The sequence below is a fragment of the Coturnix japonica genome, chromosome 7, assembly GCF_001577835.2.
Source record: "Coturnix japonica isolate 7356 chromosome 7, Coturnix japonica 2.1, whole genome shotgun sequence".
Classification (NCBI taxonomy): domain Eukaryota; kingdom Metazoa; phylum Chordata; class Aves; order Galliformes; family Phasianidae; genus Coturnix; species Coturnix japonica.
Genome location: NC_029522.1, coordinates 15,513,832 through 15,539,678, shown reverse-complemented (window position 1 = coordinate 15,539,678; position 25,847 = coordinate 15,513,832). Strand labels below are relative to the sequence as shown.

Sequence of the window (25,847 nt, the reverse complement as noted above, 5' to 3'; positions counted from 1 at the left end):
AGAGTGTGTTCTAAATTCACTCAGTAGTACTTCTAATGTAGTCTTCAAATTATCTTTGAAACTGCTGAATTTGATATAAATTGCAGAGGTTTGTGTAAAAAGTTACAGGAGACTATAAAACTCAGTTTTCTTTCCAAGCGGTTCATATACATTTTCTAATACATGGTAGAAATGAAATGTTTTAAAATATATAAGATTGTATGGGCCTGTATTATCACATAATAAATTATAACATAATAATCACATAAAAAATACCTGATGATAAAGCAGATATACTGTAAGTTGACTATTACTTTCCTTTATATTTCTGCTTTTAGTTTCTGGTACTTGTAATATTGTAGGACATGATTTTGGATGCAAGTTTGATGTTTTCAAACATTTGCTCAGACAAAATGCTTTTAAATATATGTTTTGTATGTCATAATAGATGTACTCAGGAGAACATAATTCTGCCATTGATAACGTTGCTGGTGGTATCACTCTGAGAACATAATTTTACCCTTGTTTTCTGTGATTTACAGAAGAATATCCCAGTAGCACTGTATGTATAACTGTCTTCTAAGGAGAAATACTGATAGAATTTAAACTTCTTGTTAATAAGCTATAGGAAATAGTTTTTAGCTGGGATAAATGAAAAGAAGCCCAGCCTCACACAACTGTAATACATAAGAATTGCTTTAAATAATGCAAGTGCTTTTTGAAATAGAGGATAACACAGTTGTGCTGGGAGAGTGCCCACACTCATCAGAACATGTGATAACTCTTAGTTGCACTTAGAAGATCTCACTGAGGATTCTTTGTAATTTTCCTCTTGCTTTCTTGTTATCAGTGACAGTTTAATAGATCTAACAAAAAAATCTCTTAATGGGATTATCAGTGTGCTTTACTTATTAAGAACATTCTTCTTGGGGGGTCCCAAAGTGCAAAACTTTTGTATTTTTTTTCTTAGGAAACTTCATGAGAAAGCAGTCTAAAGAGTAGGCAAATTTGTAAATTTGCTTGCATCTACTTAGATTTTCTATTTAGTGTTCAGAACTGAGTAGCTGCATAATATCCCTACTGCATGATTCTTTTAATGAATTCTGTATCTCTGACGTTCTTTAGGTATTCCTTTATTAGTTGCTTATTTTGACTTGAATGTTTGTTACCAGTAGTAGATAGCTGTCCAAGACTGTGGCATGATAATTATCCAAAAGGGCTAAGTTACATAAACTGTTTATGTATCCTGCTCATTAAGATTTGTATTAAGTTTAACTTCTTAGAAAGAACAGGAAAAAATGAGGTAAAAAAATTATTATCTGGCTTATCACAAAAGTATTTCCATGTGATGTTACAATGTATATGTCAAAACCTGTAAAACATAAACGTACAGAAAAGTATTCATTTTTGGCTGGATGATTTGTCAGCATTGCATAGTAGAAATTGGAAACCTGTATGACTCTAAGATGCATATTTAATTTGCGTTTTGTAGCTGAGCTGTAGCTTTATATGCTGATTGTCTTAGTATTGTGTGTGTAAAATAAATTTGGGCTCCTTTACCCAGAGAAATGAGTGTCATGGTCACTTCTCCATCATTCCAGTAACTTTTGAGCTTATTTAGTCTCTCACTGTCAACTGTTTTTTAACAAAGGACCGAGTAATGCTTTGTTCACACTTTGCTTACAAAAAGAAATGCTTTCACAGAGGAATGAGGATCTTCTTCCACCCAAGAGGTCAACAGTCTTTTAAGGAACATCTTGACATAGTATATACCTCAATCATACCACAGAAATGCATTCCTGAGGTACTGGGAAGTTGCAACTCTAATGTGTACTGAATGAATGTATTTTCATCAGAGATCAGTAAATAAAGGTTTAAGATTAATTTGTGCTAGCATTCTTTTTTTTTTTTTCTTTTTAATTTTATTATCAGTAAAAAGAATGATTTTAATGAAGCATCAGCTCTTCCAGATGCCCTTTTATTAGACTGTAAAGATGTGAGAGTAGCTAAGTTGCAAATCTCCCAAGAACATGACAGAGGTCAAAGCCTTAAAACTGCTGAAGTCTTGGAAAATGTTTTCAGAGCTGTCTTAAGTGTGTCTAAATACCTTCTTAATAAATGTGACAAACATTTATTTGGAAAAGTAAATAACCAAACTATTGCTCAATGTAATAATAAATATTAGAAGGCACTTAAGGATTGTTGTATTAATCAGATTCCTTGAGTGGCTAACCATTTCTAACCCTGTAATTTTGCACAGAACGATGGTGCCTCTTACTGTGCAATTAACTGATTTATTAGCAGCAGAGCGGGTTGGCTGCTGGCTGCCCTGACGGTTTTGCATTTATTTCTCATGTTAATCCTAAACCACTGTGCGTGGACCAGGGTGGAAGGCAGGCAATACTTACTTCTTCCCAGCCAGCCACTCCACAGGTACCCAGAAGAAACAATGATTAAGTTGCTGTGGGACCAGTTTGTCCAGACTTGAACAAAAAGAAGTCTTTTGATGCTGAGAAAACACTGTTGACAGATGTTCATTTTCAGATGGAGCTATGCTGGTAGAATGGGTTCTCAATTGTCTGGACTAAAAGTGCCAGTTAAACAACTTTCAGCGCAGAGCTGAGTAACTCCAGCAGAGTGAGAAGTTTGGTCTTTGCTAACTTCAGCTGAATCAGGACCAGGAGCTCTTACAGAGCAGCTGGTGCAAGGAGCTGCAGGCAACAACACAGCTGTATGCAGAGTGCCTTGGTCTGCATCCTCTCACACGTGGCTGCAATTAAAGATCTGACGATAAGGCCTTTTCTGCATTCCGGAGTAGTGCCAAATCAGCACTGGATGGTCATTGCCTGCACCTGCAGTCAGCACGACCTTGGAGATGCTGTCAGAGCTGAGTTGTGTGCTGCAGCTCTTGTTGTTTTACCTACAGAAAGCATTGAAGTTGCAAGTATTTCTGCATAGCTATTTGTACTCGAAAGGTGAGAACAGCACTAGCAGGTCTCGAGGCAGCTGTAGTGGCATGTCAGCCGTAGATGAGGTAATTGACACTTTCACATACGTCAATAAGCAGAGACTTAACAGGCATAAAAATAAATTATCCGTTAAGCGCTACAGTACTTAATCCAGACTGCTTCATAGGGCACAATTAGTTTGTACACTTAGAATTTATCTTTATTCCTACTTATGCTGCAGTTTTTTGTGAATAACTGAGTGGGTTTGATTTACAGTAATACTACAAGAGCCAGCAAATGAATATTTGGTTAGAATGTTTTTAATGTGTTTTGCTCTGACCTCGACTTTCTTGATAGTGATTGAATTTTATAAATAGTGGATTAGGTTTGTTTAGACCCTTGAATACCCCTGCCTTCAAGAAGTGACATCAAATTTGTCATAAGGGAAGCCTGGCAGCAGCACCCAGGAGAGGCACATAATTTTACCTGTACTCATGGCAGGTGGTTTTAGCAGGGTTTGTTGATCAGTACCAGACTGTGACTAAGTTTATCATGAGACTAAGAACAATATTCAGCTCCATTACAGTCAGCTTGTATGCTTGAAGAAATCCGAGAAGTTTGTATTGGCATATTTAGGTTGTTCTTTTCCTTTGGCTGAGCCTCCTATAGTTCTATTTCAACCCAACATCTAAAGAAATTAAATTCTTTCACACCAAAAAGTAATATAATGAAGTAACTAAAAACTTGTTACTTGTCATTAGGGTGGCTTTAGGAAGGAAATTGTTGCTTGCTTAGGTTGTATAAGATAGATAGCAACTTTACCAAAGGTAGTGAGCGTGTGATACCATACTGCTTAGCAGGATTTTATTCCAAACATCTAGGCATTTATGATTTAGATATGAGCCTGATGCTTAAAGGTAATACCAGATATTCTTCTAAGTGCTTTTGAAACACCGGTCTTTAACCAGTACTTTGTAATTTGCTATGTGAAGGTTACGGTCTTTCATTGAAATATGATACCTTCTTCTCAAAAAGTACAAAAGCTTCAAAGATGTGGATTGACTTGCATCTGGTTCTCACTGCAAGGAGAAAGCGTCCTTAAATTGCCTAATGTATTTCACAGCTATCTACAGCAGCTGAAAAGAACATAACATGAAAGGAATAGCCTAGAATGATTAGAAGTGTTTAGAAAGGATTTATTTAAAAAGTAATGGTCTTTAGGAAGAGTTGGCAATTTTTATTCCTGTGATTCTTAATTTGAGATATCTGTGTGCAATTAGTAGGTGCTTTTCCTCTTACTTAGAGGGAAGCTTGCTTTGGCATCTGTTAAATCCCAGTTTAGAATATGGACATCGTTTTTAAGATGATTATAATAGCTGTGGTCAACACAGCATTTCTTTAAACTCCTAGAATGTGACCTTAATGTGCAATACACAGCAAATAATCTTTGAAAATAGTTCTTTCTGAATCTTTAAGTAAAAAGAACAGTGCAGTCCTTCCTGTTGCCCTTTGGCTCCAGTGAGGTCTTTGGAGGCCCAGCTGCCCATTAGTAGGCAATCTGTGGCACATGTGGTCTGGCACCTTCTAGCATGTGCTCATTGTGTGGTGATGCAATCCTCCAAAAGATTTGTCTGGTGCTGCTTCTAAATGCATAATGCTTCAGGAATGTTATAAGTGGGGCCAGTCATTTAATTTTCAAACATCCTATTTTGGTAGCAGGGGGTGTGCACAGTGTATTGAATTCATGGATTTTATGTATTATACAAGAAGGTAGTTTTAATCTATTCTTGCTAACTAACATATTCAAGAAAATACAGCATAATTGGTTTGTCCAAGGGTGATTGGGGCTTGGTATATCTGTCTTGTTTCTAGCTGTATTCAGGTGGATAGTCAAGGTGTACTGGGACTCCTGGTTATCTAGTGGGAATGCTGCTAGGAATTAGAGAACATCCCCCAATTTAGTATTTTCTGAAGTAAATTTAAGCATAATACAAAAACTTTTTGAAGCACAGGGACCTTGGGTCTGCCAGCACATGGAGATGGGAGTTTTTGAATGTCTAGGCTGTCATCTCCATTCCAGAGGATGCTACCAAAGAGATTGGAGGGCACAGCTGGTAAAATAGGCATTGCCACTGCTGCAAAGGTCAGCTGTCCAGGAAGGCTGGTGTTCATCTGCAGGTGAGTCTTCCTGCATTTGTTTAGACAGCTGCCAGTTCTGTTCTTCAGTCACCTTCTGGATGAATTGTGTCCCGTGGCCTGCAAGATGATTTTCTGAAAGCAGCATCTGTTTTGAAAATGACTTTTCTGATACTGTGAGAGATCTCTCGCTTCATAGTAACACCATTTCACTAGCTTGCAGAAGAGCTGTTGCTCTTTGAGTATCCATGAATGTTGATACATTAGCTGAAGGTATGAATTCAAAACTGTTGATGTTACTCAGAAAAGGCTTTATACAGCAACTTTAAACAGTTAATATTTGAACCCTCTGAAGCTTGTATCTGTAGTTATTTACTTAGCCGTGTATCACTGTCCAGCTATAAAACATAGGTAAAAAATAATGTTGTTTTGCAGTGTCCTTACATTTATTACAGTAGCGCTATCTAGTGTAACATACTTTGCTGCATCAAAGCTGTTAGTCTTTCTGCTTTCAGCAAATCCACACCAAGTGAAAGCCACAAAGTAGCATAATTGGCAGCTCTCTATGCAGATTTGCAAAGTCTCACCTGCTCATGAACAGCAACACTCTTACAGGCAGTCAAGGGATTTGCGAAGGGCTCTGTCAGAAGTGATACCTGCTAAGTTCAGGGTGACAGTAACATTTTTCTTCTTAAATGCGCGTGACTGGTATTAAGTTAGTATGCTCTCAAAATGTTAGTCTGTAAATAATGCTCCAACTTTGGTCATTCTGTGATATCTGTATTTGCATAATACATACATTTGTTTAAAAGTTTGTTTGCAAAATCTTTTGAGTGTTCTAATATACTAAGAAAGCAAAACTGCAGTGAGATCTCAAAGGTAATAGCCTATGTTTTCCCTCAAAAAGTCAGGTGGACTATGTGTTTTAATTGTTGTGGATACATTTTCAGTCTCCTTTGGTCCTTCGGTCTTTGTCAAACTTAAAAACATTTTTCAAGTGGAATTAAAAGATTCTGTATATTTATCCAGAATTTCTAAACATCTTTTAATCATCGGAGCTTGCTCTGAAAAGCAGTTTCAACTGCACTGCTGGCTATTTGGCAATCTCAAGCATGCTTGCTGTGCATATTTGATTAGACCTGCAATGCATGCGTAGCAAACTCCATGTCTTCAGTAAACATCAGATGAGTAGTATGCTCTTAACTGCCTGGAGATCTGAGCTCACTGATCTCACATTGCTCTGTACACAAACACACTTTTTGGGTTAAACTTCTAAAGCCCTGCCAAATGTCACCTATCCATCTTTGAATTGCATTTTCTAGGGCCTTCAGATTTTTACAGAGACCTAATATCTACCTCTCTGCCTTGGTCGTGAAGGAATAATATGATCTTTTTTTTTCCTGAACATGCTAAGCATTCATCTACCAATCTCACACATGAAGTTTCTAAGTACCAGCCTTTTGTGGATAGTATTTTCTAGACATGTGTATGTATGTGTGTATGTATATATGTTAAATATTTATGTATATCCACTGAACTCTAAAATACTACAGTAAAGTCACTGTTCTTAATTGTCTGCCTCTTTTTGTTTTTAACAGGCAGAAATACTCAGTGTGCTCAGTCACAAAAACATCATTCAGTTCTATGGAGCTGTTATTGAACCTCCAAATTATGGCATAGTTACAGGTAAGGATTCTTGTTTGATTTTCAATGTGACTCTGTAATACTTTGGTCTTATGAGTACACCCAATTTCAGTATTTTGCTGGCCTCAAAATAGGCAACAACATTTGCTGCTGTGGTTCTGTTTATTGGATGGCATCAAATGCAGAGTAGGGACAGCTGCCAGAACAAGGCACAAAGATAACAGAATGGATATAGCTGTGATCTGTTGCCTGCTGGGCATATATGAAGATATCCAGAACCTGGTTTTTATGTGTGTAGGTATCTCCAAACTGTAGGCAGTATTTTCTGCTTGTCAGCCTTTGCAAGTGGTGCTCTAGCCAAGGGTTTCATTTTAGTGTAAGCTGTCTCCAGGGGCATCTGCTGGAGAGGATCCACTCCAGATTGTGCGCTGGAAAAAACGCAGCTTCTAATCAGCTACAGAAATCCCTCCAGTGGTGCACAAAATCTGTGGAAGTTTGTTTTTACCTGTTTCTTAGACCTTATGTTAACACCATAGATGGCAGCATAATCCTGTGATAGCACTTCTGAGATGCACAACTGCTTTTCTGCCTATTGGATGTTGCAGTGTTGAAACCAGTATCACCAGTACTTCAGAGATGCATAAAGGATGAACTTAGTCTATTCTGCTCAGAGGTTGGACTGCTGATATCATATCAAACAGGAAATTAAATACCTTCTCTATGTAATAAAAAACATAATAAATCAAGTAATGTAACTATAATTTCTAACACAAAGGTAATAAGTGCAAACTAGAGAGCAGGCTAACAAAGCAAATGTGTGATCACCAGATTATCTAGAATGATGTCTGGATCAGAAAGTCCTCAGTTGCTCTCACAGAAGGTCAGTGTTTGGAGAAGGTCATTTGACATGCTTGCTGATCACTGGACAGAGAACAGCTGAAATAGTTCATTATGTCATTGGGAATGGGGACTCTTAACCATCTGTGAGAAGGAGTACTATTCTGTACTCCTATCTGTTTGTTACTGGAAATGCTCTGAATCTATTCTGGTTAAAGAAGACAAAAAAATAAAAATAAAAAAAAAATAAAAAAATTCTATTTCTAAACTGTATTGGCTTCTCCCTGCAACTTCCAGGGAGACTTGAGTTCCTTGGGCTGTGGAAGGGAAGTAAGGCTTGATTTCTCCAACTGTTTTCAAATGAGAGAATGGCTACTTAGAAAAATGCTATCTGTACTTGACATGTTTTTTAGACAGGCTTTTACTCCTTGATCTTCTGGGTAGTTTTAGTGTAGCAGTCTTAATCCTGTGTTTATTTGGAGATCCATGTCTTGCCAGGGAAAAACCCAAAAGAGGAAAACAATCCCAAGAGCCTACTGATTCTTCAGAATGATGAAGATGAGGGCATTCAGCCAAGCATCGGCACATTCTGAGTATTGGCTTTACATAACATCTTATGTGGGATTGTCAGAGAGTTCTCTGGGACTGCTCTGTTCAAATGGGAAAAGCTACATCTGCAGTCAAAACATGTCTCTTCTATGGGGATGTATGTTGGTCACTCTGAAAGTAATTCCTCCTGTTTATTTCCATGGAAACCACCACAACAGATAGAGCACAATAGTGCTCATTGATAGAGTAAATTCTCAGCTACAAAACACTATTTTTCAATACAGTGACCGCCATTAGCTATGCATTTTTGCCTGCCATGAAGAGCCTGCATGCCATGCTTGTAAAATCTGTGTATCTGGAACACACTTCTCTGTCACAACTGCTGAAATGTACCAATCACTGCCTCACTGTGCTCACATCCACCATTTGGTCTCTATGAAAGTTCAGCAACTGTCTATGAATGTCAGTGGGTGCCATTTTTTCTGCATACAGGAATTCATTGACAAACCATTGCTCCGTATGCACTTCATGTCAAAGGCCATTTTGTCAAATTGTCCCTCTGCTGCCATCTGCCTTATGGCAACACAACGCAATGAAATATTGGCAGGAAAGTTCAACCTCTACACCAAAATCTGCCTCTGATATTGAGGGTTAAAATGTTTTTGGAGCAGCTCTTGTATCAATGTTACAGCTGGTTGTTGAGCCCATTGAGCTGCTAATGTGAATCACATAGTTTTAGGTGTTGCAGACTCCCAACAGCAGTCTCAGTGTGTAGCTTTCAGATCTAGGTTTTGGTCACAGCTGCCTCCTCTCAAAAGACTTGTAGAGCTTGTGCAGATGTGTAAGATGTTGGTGGTAGGGTGAGTGGGTGAGTCACAGCATTTATTTCTGAGGCAAATAACTTCTTTTCTCTCACTGAAAGAAATTATCCTGACAGTGTAATTTCCAAATTCATGACCTCATAGGAAAATCTTGTGACACAATATGTACATAGGAGAAATACTGAGGAATCAAGCTATATTGCTTGAAGGTTGCTTGCCTCTGTTCATACAGAGCAGCAAAGGGCTTAGGGATCTCAGTTATCCCTGACTCTGGTGGATCAAATTATGCATTGTAAAGGCATGCAAAGCATGCAGGCAGACTATTCCTGAAGAATCCATTTATAAGACATATGATGACATCATGGGTAAAAAAAGCTGATGTTTTAATTGAAGAAATGTGCAGGTCAGCATCTTAGTCCTCTTTCAGTGACATCAGAAGCAATGTGCCTGTCTCCTGTGGAGCCTCCTTGCAGCGGGAGGTCCTGGGGCAGTGAACCAAAACTAACTTGCAACTTAGAGCATTTGCTTTCAAGGGACTTCATATTTATTCCCTCCCTCTTTTCATTTACCAATAGAATCTTCTCATATGATGTACCATATTCTGTCTTGACCTGCACAGTACTCTCCCAGTGGTTATGATTCCATTGATGGGGAGCAATGTGTACTTTTTATGCATTTAGCCTACGATATCTCATTCTTTGATTAATGCTATTAAGAGCAACAATTTGGATATATTTTATGTAGTCTAAGAGAAGAATGATTTTGATGCTGCTTTGAAATGGCAGAAATGAAGCATTTCAATTGAAAACCAGCTGGCTTGCTTCATGACCTGCTGTTCAAGGAAATCTACCCCACTTTGAAGCAGAGTTAGACCTGTAGTTTCTTCCTTCCTTCCTTCCTGTGTTTGTTTGCTTGTTTTTAAGGAATAAATGATTTGATCTTCTCTGTTCCTGCATGAAGAGGTAGAGAAATAAAATTCTGTTTTCACTTTGTACTTGCAGACCTTTTCTCCTTAACAGAATACCATATGTTGAACTCTTGATCTTACTGTATAAAAAATAAAACAATTGTCTTTTATGATGGGGCATAATTTGAATGTGGTACTTCTCACCACTGAGTGCTGTCCTCATTGGAAGCAGTAGTAAGGATCTGGTACCACCAGTCTCTCATCTTTTAACTGCTGTTGTGACTGGGAGAGGCAACTTCACTGTTTAAATATGGAAGAATTTTAAGTTATACGAAAGTAGTGCTGTGAGGGTTTCAGTTGTTTCCAGTTTCCCAGTTAAACAAGTCTAAGTGTAATGAGCTTGATATTCCAGCTCATAGCTCCATGAGCTCTGGAAGTCAGACTGGGTTCTGTCTGTTGTACTTGCAAACACTGACAGGCAGAAAAAGCCTTTGCTTCTGCCTGCAGGATCCTGCTGTGGGTTTCTGTAGGTGGAAGAAGTTAAGAAAAACAACTGTTGGCACTGGAAAGGGAACATAAGAAAACTTACTTTATTAGCTGTGCTGGCTTGTCCTGGGCTGAGAGAATGTAAAGCAGTGAGAGTGTGCTTCCATTTGCATACAGTCTGTAAAGTCACAAGTGGACAGAATTGCTCAGCGGCACGTTACCACATTTACAGCGTTCTCTCTCTGAACAGAAATGACCCTCATAAATCTTAAATAGAAAAAAATTTTAAAAAAATCACCAGAACCTTTCAGTCTGGAATTGGAACTTCCTTGCCTGAGCTCTCTTTATACCAGAGCTTTCTAAAGCCTTTTCATTTTAAATCCTGTCATTATAGATGATTTCACATTTCTTTTCCCTTAGCAGTAGGTTATGTCTGTGTTGGGACAGTCAGAACGGACTATTACTCTCCTATTATGTTACTAATGGTGTTAGTTGCTGAACCCAGATTCTTTGTCATTAAGCTTCAAAGAGCTGCTTTCTGGAACTGGCAGAGTTTCCATTATGATTTTCAGTTTTGGTGCAGTGTTTTAATATGTCACATGCATTTATTTTATTTATTTAATTTTTCTAATAGAGTATGCTTCTGCTGGCTCACTGTTTGATTACATTAATAGTAACAAAAGTGAAGAGATGGATATGGATCATATCATGACCTGGGCAACTGACATAGCTAAAGGTAAGCAAGACCAGACCAGTGATGTCTTTTATCTTACGCAGCAAAATATACAAGTGGAGATACTTCCCTATTAAGTCAGGAAAGCTTTCCTAAACTCCTTTCTTCAAGTTGTCAAAAAAAAAAAAAAAAAAAAAAAAAAAAAGGCAAAACAAATGAAAATGACAATAATACACACAAAGGATGACGATGACTACAAACAAACCCATTTGTTGTTCTTTTCAATATGTTTCTTTGTTATTCTGAATCCAAACTCATTTCTGGAGTGAAAATGCCTTCCACGAACTCATTTTATACTTCTGGTTTGCTCCTAAGTCCCAAGAGGATACTTTTGATATCGTGTAACTAAGGCATTATTATCCTTACATATTATTTGAATTGGGATATTTAAGGAAGCTGGTTTTTGGGAAACATGCTGACATTCTTCACAGAATAATGCAGAGCCTTTGTGCTCTCTGTGACCATGCAGGAATTAGTGTAAACTAATGAACGGTATGTTCATAACTTAGCTTCCCTGTGTAGAAAATACATTTGAGAAAATTATTAAATATGATGTTAAAAAGCATTAATGTACCGATATAGGTGTTCTGAGATACATATGAGCTTAGCTTAGTTCTTTTCACTCAAAGTAGATTATGGGGACCTTTGCTTCTCCTGCAGCTGGCCTTCATGTATGTGTGTTAGCCTGTAATGGGGGCAGGAAATGGGCACTAAAAACATAACTGCTGATAAGCGATGGCCACCTTTAGCCTGCCTAACTGGGCCATTCTTTGTTTTGTGTAGGCATGCACTACTTACACATGGAAGCTCCAGTCAAAGTAATCCACAGAGATCTGAAGTCCAGGAATGGTAAAGTAGCAATAAAAACAATAAAAAGTTCTGTTTATAATTCTAGTTGTTATTGTGGCGATCAAGTCTCTACCTGAGCTTTGTGAATGTGCAGAACTAACACCTTGGCTGTCACCAAGCTGCACTGGCCTTTGCTGAGGCACAGAAAAGCCTGTTCCCTTGTCACTCCTCCTCTGCATCCTGACATTGTTGGCTCTGTTAATGTCCTGGCATCATTTAGAGCACTTCGGAGGGCTCTTTTCAGGTTGTATCTGGCTGACCATGATAGTGTCCATCTTATCTGCTGTCAGACGTTGCCTGGATATCCCTCACTTGGTTCTTCAGTTTGAAAATATTGAGTACCATGAAGGACATAGTAAGCTGGATAAGGCCAGTTATTTCTTATCTGAAAATCTTGTCTCAATTGTGGCCTGATTTTGTGTAATGAATACTCAGTGTGCATTGCACTGTTTTAGACTATACTTGGCAGTTGATAACTGTTCATGAAACTTGTTAAATACTGATTTGAAATGAAGCACAAGCTACTAATGGAACAGGAGGAATACAGATATTAATAATGCATGCAGAGTGATAATAGTCACAAAAAAACCTATTTGCATAGTACTAGCTTTTTTTTTTTTTTTCCTTTTTTAACTTTTCCCTCCTTTTTTCCTTTTTATTTATTTGTTTGTTTGTTTTAAATTAACAAATTTTCTGAAGATTTTGTTGTTAAGCTCAACTGCTACCTCGGGGATAATGGAGCTTTTCTACATTTTAGTTATAGTTGTCTTTCTACCTTTGAGCTCATAGGGACCTGAAAAGTTTTGAAGCTGTTCAGAGGCTTGCAGGGATTCAGCAGGTGTTCTCCAGAGATGCTCAAAGAAACCAGGACAATCATGCATATTTGTGCATCCTGTGCCAACGTTTTTCTTGATAAAGTGAACTTATTTTTGCTGTGAAAATGTATTGCATTTGTTTTTAATAACATTCCTGTAACCTGTTGTTTTTTCATTTGTAGTTGTTATAGCTGCTGATGGCGTGTTAAAGGTATGAACACTTTAATTATATTAATTATATGAGAGATCCTGCTGCGTGACTTGATATTTTGATGACTAGTAAATGAGGTTCATGCTCTACTATCTGTTTATTTCTGCCAGATCTGTGATTTTGGTGCCTCAAGGTTCCATTCACATACAACACACATGTCATTAGTGGGTACTTTTCCATGGATGGCCCCGGAAGTTATTCAAAGTCTTCCAGTGTCTGAGACGTGTGACACGTACTCATACGGAGTGGTGAGTGCCTTTTATTTCTCTGTGCACAGAAACAGAACTCCAGTGTGATAGAAGTCATGGGATGCAAGAACAACAATTTTAAATAAGGACAACAGCAACAAAAATCATGCTTTTTTAGGACTGACCCATAATTCATAATTATGTACTTGAAAATGACAGGAAAAGCAGCGTCTTGCATGTTTAATAAGATACTGTTCTAATTAGATTAGCAGCATGCCAGCGTGGGAAATGCAAGCTTTACCACAAGTATTTAGCATATGTCAGAAGGCTTGCAGGAGCTACCAAGCGATCTGCATCATTAATCTCTGCTTATGTTTCAGTGAAATAAGAGGGAAAAGCTGTAATAGGTATATACCAGGGCTTTCCATAAAACAGGATGTCACCAAGCTAAGATGAAAAAGGAGGCCACTTTTCCATGCTTGTGGAGGTAGAGCCCCAATCTAAAAATACAGCATGAATCTGCCTTTTATGCAAAGGGGAATTAATTAGTTACAATGCATCAGAATGTCAGGTTTGCAGGTACAACTGTGAATTATTTTACTCTGTCCGCAGTCAAATTCTGATATGTTTTTACTTTACATAGATGAGAAATAACTCTCCTTGTCAGACCAGTTCTGAGCTGGCCCTCAGAGCCTTTCTATTACAACAGTACTTAAGGGGAAAAGAGAAATGAAGCAGGGTCCTAGTCTGTGTGTGGGTCTGTGTATATAGCTTTTTGATTTTGGGTTCAGCAGTGAGGAGTTGTTTAAGTACCTTTTTCTCTTTGAAGAACTGATAGAGATGTAAGGTTGGTTGGTTTAAGCTAGTGTCTGTGACCAGGCATAGCTAAGCTGATGTTCCCCATAGAAAGTTAAATAATTTTTTTAATCAAACAGTTGTTTGTGGTGTAAAAAAATAAAAGATGATGTGAGATATCTTGGCAATGAAAGCTGAAACTTTGTAAGGGGAGAGAAGCCTGTATTGGCAGATTTAAAGTCCTTGCTTGCTTAACAGAACTAAGTCATGAACAGTAATAGAACATAAGATAACAAATATAAATGTTAATGTAAATTGTTACTGGAAGCAATTATGTATTACCCACTGAAGGATAACATTCCAATTCCACAACAAAGAAAAAATGTTAGAGGAGAAATTTTAAAAATGGCCTTACAGTTCAAAACTACTCTCATAATCATCTTGGTGTGATTGACTTCAAGTAATATTCTAGAACTGGGAGAAAGTAAGCAATTGTTTAATATTTTATCATGTCATGTATTACCAGAGCCATAGGAACAGTATGTTGTGTTGAGTTTATTTTTCCTCCTCCAAAAAGTAAACCTCCTTTGACAGCTCTGTGCTTGGAGGCAAAACTCAACTACCCTCAGTATGAGAACAGTTTAGCGTTAGTAGAATATTTTAATGTGGTTACAGGTGCGTTGTGCTTCTAATAATATCTGACCCACATTTTTAATATGTTGTTTTTGAGCTAATGTGCTCTACTGGATAGAAACTTATGAATTCTTAAGCACTTAGGAATTAATTCATCTTTGGATAACTCCATTGCCACATCTTGGAACACTTTTGTTTTCAGTGATGTGAGGGGAGAAATGAATAGCTGCAGCCCAGATTCTTACTTGATAAAGTTACCGATGTCATGGAGCTGACAGAAAGCAGAACATTGTCTGAAAATAACATTGAAAGCTGGAATCTCCCTATTATGAGTGTTGGACTACTGGAGAATTTTTTAAGAGACTGAAAACAGCAACAAGAACAAAAAATCTTAAAAGGAGTATTTTTTTTTTTTTGTCTCAGCAAGTGATTATCATCTGTAAAAACAACATTTAAAGAATGGCCTTTGGAAGTATAACATGTGCTAGCAGCTTTTGTGTTGGAGAGACAAATCTGCATTTCTTCAGTTAAAGTCTTGTTAACAAAGAACAGAATCATTTCAAATGTAAACTTGTAAGATGCTAAGAATAGATATTCTGTTCACAGTACTTGTTACCATACCCATATGTTTCTTTATTTCTTTTTTTTTTCCCCCTTTTATTTCTATTATTGAGTTTGTGATTTTAAATGTTCTGCTTGAGCTCTGTGAGCACTTTGTCCATGAAGTACCAGCCTTTCTGTCACCATATAGGTCCAAGTTGCTCCTCACCTGAAATGAACTTCCCTCCCTGCAAACAATTACGTATGTCTTTGTAGATAATGTTCATATTAGTTTGTCCTGCTCTTCGTGGGTGGATAATCAGTTCCATTTTTTCTCTTTGAGATAAATAGTAAGTAATTTATAACACAGCTTGGTAAATGCTAAAACTAAATGTTACAGATTTATTAGGACATTAAGACAGATCTTGAACTTTATTTCAGCCATGCTCTGATTGTCTTTTCTAATCCATTTCAAAATGCATACTCTAAACAAGAGACACAAAGTGCTGCAAATGATCAACCCACAAATCCATTCAAATCAGTAACAGTCTCATGTTATTGTGTGCGTAGCTCAAAAATGATCCTTTGCTTCTCTTCCATGTATAAAAGTGTGTGTGGAATTACAATGTTCACTCTATAAACTGTTCTGAAATCATGAAGATAAATGCTTGGGATATGTTAACCCGGAAAAAGCGTTTGCTGTGGACTGCAGTGTGTTTGTGTATCTAAGTGTATTTAATCATAGGAGGCTGTGTAGCTGAATATTTCTAAATGCAAGAAAAAAAATTAAAAGCATTAATTTGACTGTTGGTACGTTGAGACTGAAGTTCAATGTAGCAGCTGTTGTGCTCCTAGCAATAGTTCATACATTGCTTTTGCTATGAGCACATAGGTTATTTATAGAGGGAATGTTGGCCAGCTCCAGGGGCTATCCCTTATTCTTTTTGGAAAGAATTATGAGATCTTTAACTTCCACTTGGATCAATCTAGAGGAGACTGACCTAATTTTCAAAGGACAGTACCTCCAAGAGAACAACGCTTTCTGCTCATGCCATACTTCAGATAATTGTAGCTCCTGAGACTCATCTGTGTGCACTTTCCTACCAAGAGAAAGGGTTTTCAGATTTTCTGAGTGGGAAGTTTTCTTCTTCAGATCACTCATTTGGGTGTTTCCTGTCCTCTATGGCTGTTGTTGGCTTTGGACTGGGGTTGAAGGGTAGGACTGTATTTTTCCTTTTTTCTTTAGATCGTTGTCATGTAGCTGACAGGGCAAGAACTGAAATGCACAGCTCATCTGACAGAACTGAGGACATATCAATCTTATTCTTAGCTTTATGTATGGAATGAACATTCATATCCTTAAGTCTTGCTCTGTTTCTCTGCATGCAAAGAAGACCCTAACATCTTCAGAGGCCACAGCTTACAAACCATTGCACTGAATGATCTTGCTTTGTTTTCCGTCATCGTGTCTGGCATAGCTATTTCACTGTGAACACCTGCTGTCTGTCGTCATAGGGATGTTATGTGATCAGGAAAGCTGCAGATCCTTACCATCAAAGATGGGAAGGGAAGTGAATCATGTCAGTGTCCCAATTAAATTATACCAGAAATGGAAGACAGATTAATTTCCATATAAGGTGAGCTGCAAATTTAGTTCTGAAAATGATCAGTGTGAATCTTGAGGGGGGGTAAAAAAAAAAGGCTAAGATCAGGGTAAGTCAGATTGAGGTGCACTTTTTGTGGCTGCATGACTGTAATGACGCGAAGCATCAAACAGCAATGCAGAAGGTACTATGTGCTGTTTGCACTTGTTCACCCCAGCTGATGTTTCAGAGTATCTAATTCATGATCTGGGTTGAAAGTTCTCTAAAACTGGGTTCTTACATGTCACCCTTGGGAGAAAAGTCTTAAGCTACACCACTAGCCTGGATATGAAATTTGCTTTGTTGTAAGAACGTTGCTTTAAACTTGCATAAATAAATGCAAGGATTTTTTTTTTTTTTTAATTTTCTTATTTTATTAGTGAAAAACAAGGCATTAAGAAAAATAATTTGTATCTTGTGAGATTGCTTTTCGCTCAGACTTTGTGTAGTCTTGAAGTGTTTCAAGTAATCACGGTTGGTTTAGGAAACTAGCGATCCATACTGGCAGTGGAAATAAACACTAAAGGTGTCATGATGTGGGAATTCAGTACAAAATGTACTGCACAGACTTGCGTGCATGAATGAAACAAGATAATTCTTCTGAAAGAAAAATTGTAGAACAATGGAGTTTTCCAGCTCAAGGTTCTTGGCGACATTTAACGTGTACTTCATTGTGTTCTTTTCTTGGGACATGTATTTAGATACTTCTCTGTCTGATGTGCAGACTTGGATTTCTTTGTGGTTTCCTGTTAGATCCATTCAGATGAGATGGTTCTGCAAGGCTGCTCTGCTTGCGTGTTTGATTTGGTCCAGGCGTTTTTGGTTTTGTACACTGCTTTCTGGACTGAAGTCCATCAGGCTGCTAAATTATTTAATTCTCTCATAGCTAAATTTCCTATCTCTACCAGCAGAGAGATGATAATTGGACTTAGAAATCAAAATGTTTTTATTTTTTTCCTTCTGAAGAGAGTAAGTTGAGGAAAACAGCAGAATTGAATGCCCCTGTGAATAGCCTTCCTTGTATATTTCATATATATGGAAAAATGCTCTTTTACATATTTTTCCAAGACGCACTTACCTTTACTGATAAGTTTTTTTGACTGAATCAGAATTATTCAAATAGGTCTATTGGTGGAACCCTGTTCACTTGATTAAAGGCCCAAATCTGCTTCAGTATATTTTTTTTTTTTCTGCTTGAGCAGCATCTGCCAATGTTCTTGTGTTTTCCTTATAATTACCTTCATAGTTGGCCATAATCCATTCAAAATGATGTATCTGCAATGAACCTGGGTAGTAACCCAGCCGGTGAGGATATAGAGACTTACCTAAGGACCTTAATACATTTGGTCACATGCTAAATTATTGATGTCTTTTGTTGCTGTTGTGCTTGGTACGCAAATGGAATAAGTTTCTATGTAGATATTGGTAACAAGAGATATGCATGAAGATTCTGATAAAAATAGAGGCAAATATGAGTGAAGGTACAAAGTGCTTGTTAATTTAATTGAATGCCAATATGTTGTCTTTGAGGCAGAAAACAAGTTGGATTCAATGACATGCATTATTTTAGTGATGCCAGACTCTTTTCTACAAAGTACCTGAGATTCTTACACTAAAAAGTTGGAATGTCTTTCTGTATGTAAGAATAGTGTGTCTATAAGATACAGGGAGAGAACAGAGTTGTTGTCGATATGCTATATATTGTATGGCTTAACATAATCATGTACTTGGAGATAGACAATTATGGCTTCTTTGCAAAATTATATTTACTATTTTTGTAGGCTTATAATAGGAGTAAAATACCCTATGGATCACATTCTGACTACAGAAAAGCACTAGTTGCAATCATATAGAAATATTTTTAAATGCAAGATGACTGCAAGGCAAAGATGTGTCTAGCTAGGGCTGAGAAGGATAGGAGGAGTTCACTGTCTTCCCAAGTCTCAACTGCCAAATATGAACCTTATAATGTACAAAGAAAGTAAAAATGCATTTTCTTTGGCTCTCACAAAATTGCTGACATTAGACCCCACACAACCCAGTTTTTTACTGTAGAGGAAAAAGCAGAAACATTCAAATTAATTTAGCAAGAGGATCTTGCACACAAACACTGGTCCAAGTTCCTGCAAATGGAAACCGGTTGCCTGATAATTGGGTACAGAATAGTGCTGTATCAAGGTTTAATAATGTATTTAAAATACAAAGTGCAGAAATAAAAATTCTTTTCTTTCTCTCTGTTCCAGGTTCTCTGGGAGATGCTAACAAGGGAGGTCCCCTTTAAAGGCTTGGAAGGATTACAAGTAGCTTGGCTTGTAGTGGAAAAAAACGAGGTAAGACTACGTTTCTACATTCAGGTACATAGATCAGAAAACAGTATTGGGGTTTTGCAAAAGACTTTTTCATCTTCTTCAAATTGAAAGTAAGTTCACGCGTATGGAAAGATTAGCAGTAGGAGCTAACACAAAGGGTCAAAGTGATGTTATTCCTCATGAATGGACCCTTTACATCTAATTGTTGCAGCTTCACGTCGTGATGCTGTAGATCAAAAATTGTACAAGTACTGTACTAGTTTCTCAGTCTCAATTGTAAAACCTAGGGGTTTGTTCTTAGTGATGAAAGAAGCCATTGCGTCCAAGGTAGGGGAACAGTTTAACTCCATCTCCTGCGTTTAGGACATCTTTTTACTGGCCGGGAGTTGATATATCTGTAAGAGACCTTCAGCTACTTCAACTTAACTCTCCCAGCAGGAGTCACTATAGTACAAGAAACTGCCGCTTAGATGAAAATTTCAAAAATAAAAGAAGAAAAAATAGTTTTAAAAAAAGAGAGAAATTACAGTTTTGCCACCTACGTTCAACACTACATTGAAGATGAGCTCCTCACTGGTATCGGCAAGGCTGCGGCATAGCTGCAAGCCTCCTCATGCAGAGTCTTTCCATTTCAAAAGCACTTCAGTGGTGTAAACACCGTTTGTACAGTGTCCCCAGCCTCGCTTTTCTTCTTCTCACAAATTGAGGCTTTCAGTTAGTTGGACATGTGAGCGTATATCTGAACACATAGTCCCTTGATATCAAAGAAAGTAACTACATTTAAAAAACATTTAAAGTTGTGACTGTACCACACACAGACAAGCATGGAAATCCTCCACAAAGATGAAACCTCCTCTATCTACACACAGCGGAAGCTTGGGAAACAGTACAATGGCGAGGCAGTGACTGTGTAATACAGATTTCTATTATTCTACATAAACTGTTTCTCAAAATGCTTCAGAGTTAAATAGTGGAGTTAGGTTTCCTCCTCTTAGTTTAATATTTTTTGTCGTTGACTTTTTTTTGTTTTCATTGCTTTTTCTTTTTTTTTTTTTTAACTTACATTTGAGAACTGGATTAATTCCAGTGAGCGACACTGATGTACTGATTAGTTGGAAATGCTACATTACCAGTCTGAAGGTTATGACCATGGTCTTCTAAGGTGTTTATCAGAGCAGGAGGTACGGTGGGACTCTTTCTCCTAGTTTAGGGAAAGCCTTATATATCAGTTTGAAGAAGGTGGAACCAATGAGCAGCGCTATGTTCTGTTATGTGCAATTTTATGTAAGTGTTACAGAGTGGCACTGATAACATTGTAAAGAGACTGTCCTATGCTTAAAGATGGTAGAGATACAAAGAACGTTTCTCTGCAGTCTCCCAGAGCAAGGAACTGTGTAAAATACAGCATGAGCAAATTGTGGACATGACAACTCTTTTACTCATGTCTGGAGGAACTTAAGTGTTGAGATTTTCAAAGCCAGCAATGTATGTGCCAGGTGTCACTAGCCTATTGCCACCATCTTCTTTGTAATGGAGCCAGGATGCTTTCAGAGCATGAACACTTGCTTATATAGATTTTATTTTCACTGACTATGACTTGGGGACCATGTTCAGTGTATGCCTTGTAAGAGTTGGCGTACATTACTTTTATTTTCTCCATAGTTTCTACCTCCTGAAGCAAGTATGAGGATCAGGTTCAACCCTCAGTTTCATCTACTAACATTAATAGACTTGCATGGATCTACTTCACAACAGAATTAAGTCATTGTTGAGCTAGGCCTTCATTCTTTTCACTCTAAGTCTCTTGTTAAAACCAGTGTGGGACTGAGGCCAAAGCATAATTACTTAGGTTGAAAAGTCCCACTTTGCAAATCTGGAGCGAAAGAAACAAAATGGATTTTAAGGATTTTGTATGGGTCCTTTCCAAGGCTCTGCATAATTTTGCAATGTAAGTTTTACTTTGGTACAGTTTTTATATAAATATATAATTTTAAGTCAGAAAAGAAAAGCACATGAGTTCATATCATACTAGGCATAGTCCCATGCAAAATTACAAATGAAAAATGTCTTTTCTCTTACAATACGATAGCTTTGGAACCTGCTACCTCTATATTCCATGGCAGATAACATTCTGCACAAGTGAGACACGGGTAAATGAGGACTACAGCTTATTTGCTACCTCCTGGAACTCTGAGGGTTACAGGCAAATACTGCAGAAAGATGAGGCAGTGTATTTTTAGGGTAATGACTCAACCAGAGATCAAGTGCCAGTACAGTTTGTTTATGCATTGTACAAATTTCTGTGTATTTCTTGCATAGAAAGCTTTGCACCTTAAAGTATTTACATTACTAAAATAATCGGATTCCTGCAGTGCCATGACCCTGTATGTCATATTTCCTGTTTTCATGGTATTCAAATGCTTGTATAGCAGAATTTGTTAACTCTTTTGTCTTGTAAGGCTTTGCAGTAACACAATGGTACAGAACTTGGCAGAACATGCTTTGATTTACTTCTGAAATTCCAAGAGTAGGAATAATCAAAGGGTCTTCCTGGTAGGTTGGACTGAACAGGTTAAGGTTCTCACCTGTCGTAGAACCTTTTTTCCAGCTTGATTTCCTTATATTTGGACCCATTTGCAGAACAGCTTTTTATCTTTTTTTTTTTTTTTTTTTTTTTTTTAAACTTAGTGTGAAGCATCTGAAGTAAGTTAGTTACATTAGTGAGAACAAAGGCATCAGCTTTTATGTATAATGCTGTTGGAATACGCATATGAGCAACTGGAGAGCCTTGGGTATTTGTGTGTGTATTATTTGACAGTGGAATTGGTTTTAAGGTTTGCAAAGGGTTTCTGGAGGCAAAGTCTTTAAGCTATGTATTGTCTAATACTCACTGAACAAATACTTTTCATGGCTTAAAACTCTCAGCAAAAGAAATGAAGCCAGCTTCAAAGTAATTCTCTGTGGTCAGTGGACCTGGCTGTAACCAGCAACTCTTTGTCTTGCGTCATCAGAAAATATTTATCTGAGTTCACTGTGCTCTGTGAGTGCTCTCTGAGATCTGCATGTCCTCATTAATCGTTCTGACCACAGGCTTATGGAATGTCTCTTGTGTCATGTAGAGCTTCACTTAACTCTATAACTGAATGAATGTACTCTCTATTTCAGCCATTTGGTATATCAAAATTGAATATAGTGTTGTATATCTGTATGGGAGAAAGGAATTAAACCAGGCCGTACATTAAGCCTATTTTGATAAGCATCTTAAAATACTGTGCAGTGCAGTAGTTATGTCTACAAATTATGATATTTTAGTATTAAAATCTCTTTGCCTCATTTTTATTTCCTTGTCTCCTAGTTTTCATGAGCAACTCCATCAGTTTATTTGTTCCTCTCCTTCTTTAGAAATATATTAATTAACAGTACATCTTACTAGTGTTAGCCTTTTTTTATGTCAGTCATCAGTTTTGTGTTATATTTAAATGAAAGAAGAGCGTATCTCACTTCTTTTAATTGCTCTGCTTTCATAGGAAATCTATTATTAGCACCTCAAGGGGAAATGTTTCTACTAACTGTCACGTTCTATCTCCATTAGAGATTAACCATTCCAAGCAGTTGTCCCAGAAGTTTTGCAGAACTGATGCATCAATGTTGGGAAGCTGATTCAAAGGTAATTTAATTTCTGTTATATTCTATATCCTTCACCTCTTATTTCTCTGTGTATGTTAAGCTGTCTTTGGAGGACAAGTCTGAGCTAACAAAAATATTAGATTCACAAAAATATTAGCTGGGGATGTATTTTCAAAATATTATATATTCAAAAAATACATATTTATGTATTTATACTTAAATGTGTTTCTGTCCTTTTAATCAAATGTTAATACTCTAAATTGCCTCACTACAGAGATTGTAAATAGGGTGAGATGACAAGAATGCTGCCATTTTTGATCAAGTGAAAAATAATTTTGTTTTTTTATTTCAGTAGTCAATCTTTCTTGCAGGTTTGTGAGTAATACATTTCAAATACCTATTTCAAGGTCCAGTTTTGATCTCTTTCTTGCGCTGGAAATGTATAAAGAATAAATGAATCCACAGAATATGGGTAGGAATGGCAAAAGCACATTCAAGATTAACATTTTTAAATGTCCTTGTCTTTTCCCCTAGGACACTGAATAATGAATTTCATGACAACTATACTGTAATAGTATAGTAATAGAAGTACTGCAGTATGCTGCTTAACTTTCCCCTATAACAATAAATCAGAAGAGAAATGAAAGACTATATTTGCTCAGTAAATACTTTTATAGATCCTGGCAATTACCTTCCTTAAACTGGTCCTGCTACATCCTGTTACATGTAAAGAACCTGGGGGCATACCAGTTCTGAGACCAAGTGTCAGGAGATATTTTATTTTGCCTATGAGGGTACTTAAGAGAGGAAAGGACAGTTAAGGATAGGAAATTTTGCACTTTTTTTCAAGTCAAGGCACCAGGAAGACCTCTTAGTTACTGAAAACTCAGAACTACTAAAGGCCACAGAAGAATTTAGAGTGTGCATTGCTGCACATACTAGGCCAGCTTGCTCTTTAGATTGCTTTAACCAGATATATGAGTGTCTGGAAGTCTGTTGCTGTATTTGCAGGAAAGGGAGGGATCTGCACATTGATAACAGGGATACCTGAGAAATTGACCTGGGCTTTAACTGAGTTTCTGGGATTGTTGTTCCCAGATGCATCTCTGGTATGTGTAAAGAGCAAATACAAGGTTGGCTGAATTTTTCTGATAGTCTGCTCTTCACTACTTCTTTTTTCATTCAGCTTCTCATTTGTTAAGCAATTATAAATGCATTGTTCACATGACTGAAATGGAGTAATCTCTGGTCACATTTTGGGCATGTGACTGACAAACTCGGTCACGTGTTGGGAAAGGATCAGTACTTACAGCTATCAGAATGCCTTGATAAAAGGCTGTGAGGCCTGCTTGAGCCAAAAGATGGAGCACATTCCTCTAAAATGCTGCACTGTGCAGTTTTCCCTTTGGCCAGGATTAGCTTAAGAAAATCGGTGGTAGATGTATGAACAAGTTACTGAAGGTCAAGTGAGAATGTCAGCTGCTCAAAAGCAATTGCTTATATGCATAATTTCAGCTCACAGAAAGCCTGAGGTATCTTTATGAGACTTAGTCCTGGGAAAAGAGGGATGTGCTTTTACTGTGGGGCTAAGGAATACACTTAGAGAGCTGCTGCAAAGCTGCAGTGTCAGATGCTGCTCACACTATAACCTTGTCATGGGAATTAATGCAGTTACTAACTGTGCTTTGAATTTCTAAAAATTTGTTTATTCTCGGAGGAAAATGTCCATAGTGTGCTGCTCCAGGTAATGTATATTCGGAGTCTTCACACAGTTTAAGCTGTGCAAGTGAAGCAGTCTCTGGTGGGTTCGAAGTATTTTACTAAAATGCTAAGTACTAATTACTCTAAATCAGTAATTATTTAATAATTTCTGTGGTATAACTGAGTATCTTAAATTAACAAATGTAAAATCCCTATGAAAAAAGCAACTTTTGCTTGAGTACTAGAAAATTGTACAAAGGTTGCTCATCACTAAAGCTTTCATCAACTGGGGACACCTGCTTTGGAAACACAGGTGAGTGCATGTTTCTCATTTCCTCTGTTCCTTCAGTTTATCCCCACTTTAACATCAGAGCTGTACAAATTATTGAATATTTTGATAGAATTCAGAAATTTGAGAACAGAGAAGCAGCAATAAAGGAAAGGCATATGGTTTAAATATCCTGGTTTTAGGCAGACGTGTTTAGTAAGAAATACTGAGTGGAAGGAAATTGTGAAAGCATTAGCCAGAACTATTTCTGGAGAAGCATATATATTTTAAAGATTTTTTGCATGATACATCACAGATATGAAGGGAAACAATTTTCAAAGGTGACTCATCCCTTGATATTTTGAGTCTCTTACAAGAAACCATTTATGATGCCTGGCTTCCTGGGAAGTACCAAGCAGCTGTCCATTGGAAATAAGACTTTTTTTCCTTTTTTTAAATAAAGATAAAGCTCCTCAGCTTGAGTTTCCAACTTCAGCAAGCACCTCTTGCCTGTTTTACCTAAGTTATTAGTCTACACCTAGAGTGCACGTATTAAATCTGAAGTCTTCATCCCCCTTGGGGGAAGAAGCCAACAAAAACACATACCAATGTAGGCCTGTGTCTTGCTGTTAGCTGCACCTCCAGAAAAATCTGTTACCTGTATGTCTGGCATCTGTAAAGCTGGCAGGATAGCTGACAGCTGTTCACAGAAACTGCACAGCCAGAGAAGCTTTGTGAGTACTGTGACTGTACAGTTGTTCCAGCTGCAGTCCTGCAACACAACATCTCCTTTTCAGCATGTAGAGATTTGCTGCATACCAGCTTGGTCCTGCTCTGTGTAGGACCAACCGAATGTGTTATTGCTACTCCCAATTCAGTCTGTTGGTACTTCAGCCTCCCTTGCTAAAAGCCCTATTCTCTGTCATTGCTATTCCAAACTCCAAATTTGCTAGGCAGACCTGATGGCAGTGCTGATTATGTTCATTTGGTGTCCTTGGGTCCAGCAGCATCATGCATGCAATGGAGCTGCTGTCTTCCCTGCCCTCCTGTGAGTGCATCTCTGTGGGCAGGGGTCCCCACTGGGCTTTTGCACTGGGCACACATTAATGAGTGCACACTGTGCTGCTGAAAGGCTTGTTGGGTGGTGGGCTAGAGTCCAGGCTGTACAGTGAGTACTTGGTGCAGGTATGCAAAGAAACCTGAATAGCTCACCCCACTGCCCATTTGC

The 25,847-nt window shown here is 37.7% G+C and overlaps 1 protein-coding gene across 2 annotated transcripts in view; it reads left to right on the top strand.

The window, feature by feature from the left end:
- MAP3K20 (mitogen-activated protein kinase kinase kinase 20) overlaps positions 1-25,847 on the top strand; it is an 84,235-nt gene that overhangs the window by 21,671 nt on the left and 36,717 nt on the right. For both annotated transcript variants that reach the window (XM_015868486.2, XM_032445694.1), the window contains 7 exons: positions 6,662-6,749; positions 10,942-11,043; positions 11,824-11,889; positions 12,887-12,915; positions 13,026-13,163; positions 18,958-19,044; positions 22,616-22,690. In XM_015868486.2, the coding sequence (XP_015723972.1) occupies positions 6,662-6,749; positions 10,942-11,043; positions 11,824-11,889; positions 12,887-12,915; positions 13,026-13,163; positions 18,958-19,044; positions 22,616-22,690 (585 nt within the window). The remainder of the gene's footprint in view (positions 1-6,661; positions 6,750-10,941; positions 11,044-11,823; positions 11,890-12,886; positions 12,916-13,025; positions 13,164-18,957; positions 19,045-22,615; positions 22,691-25,847) is intronic.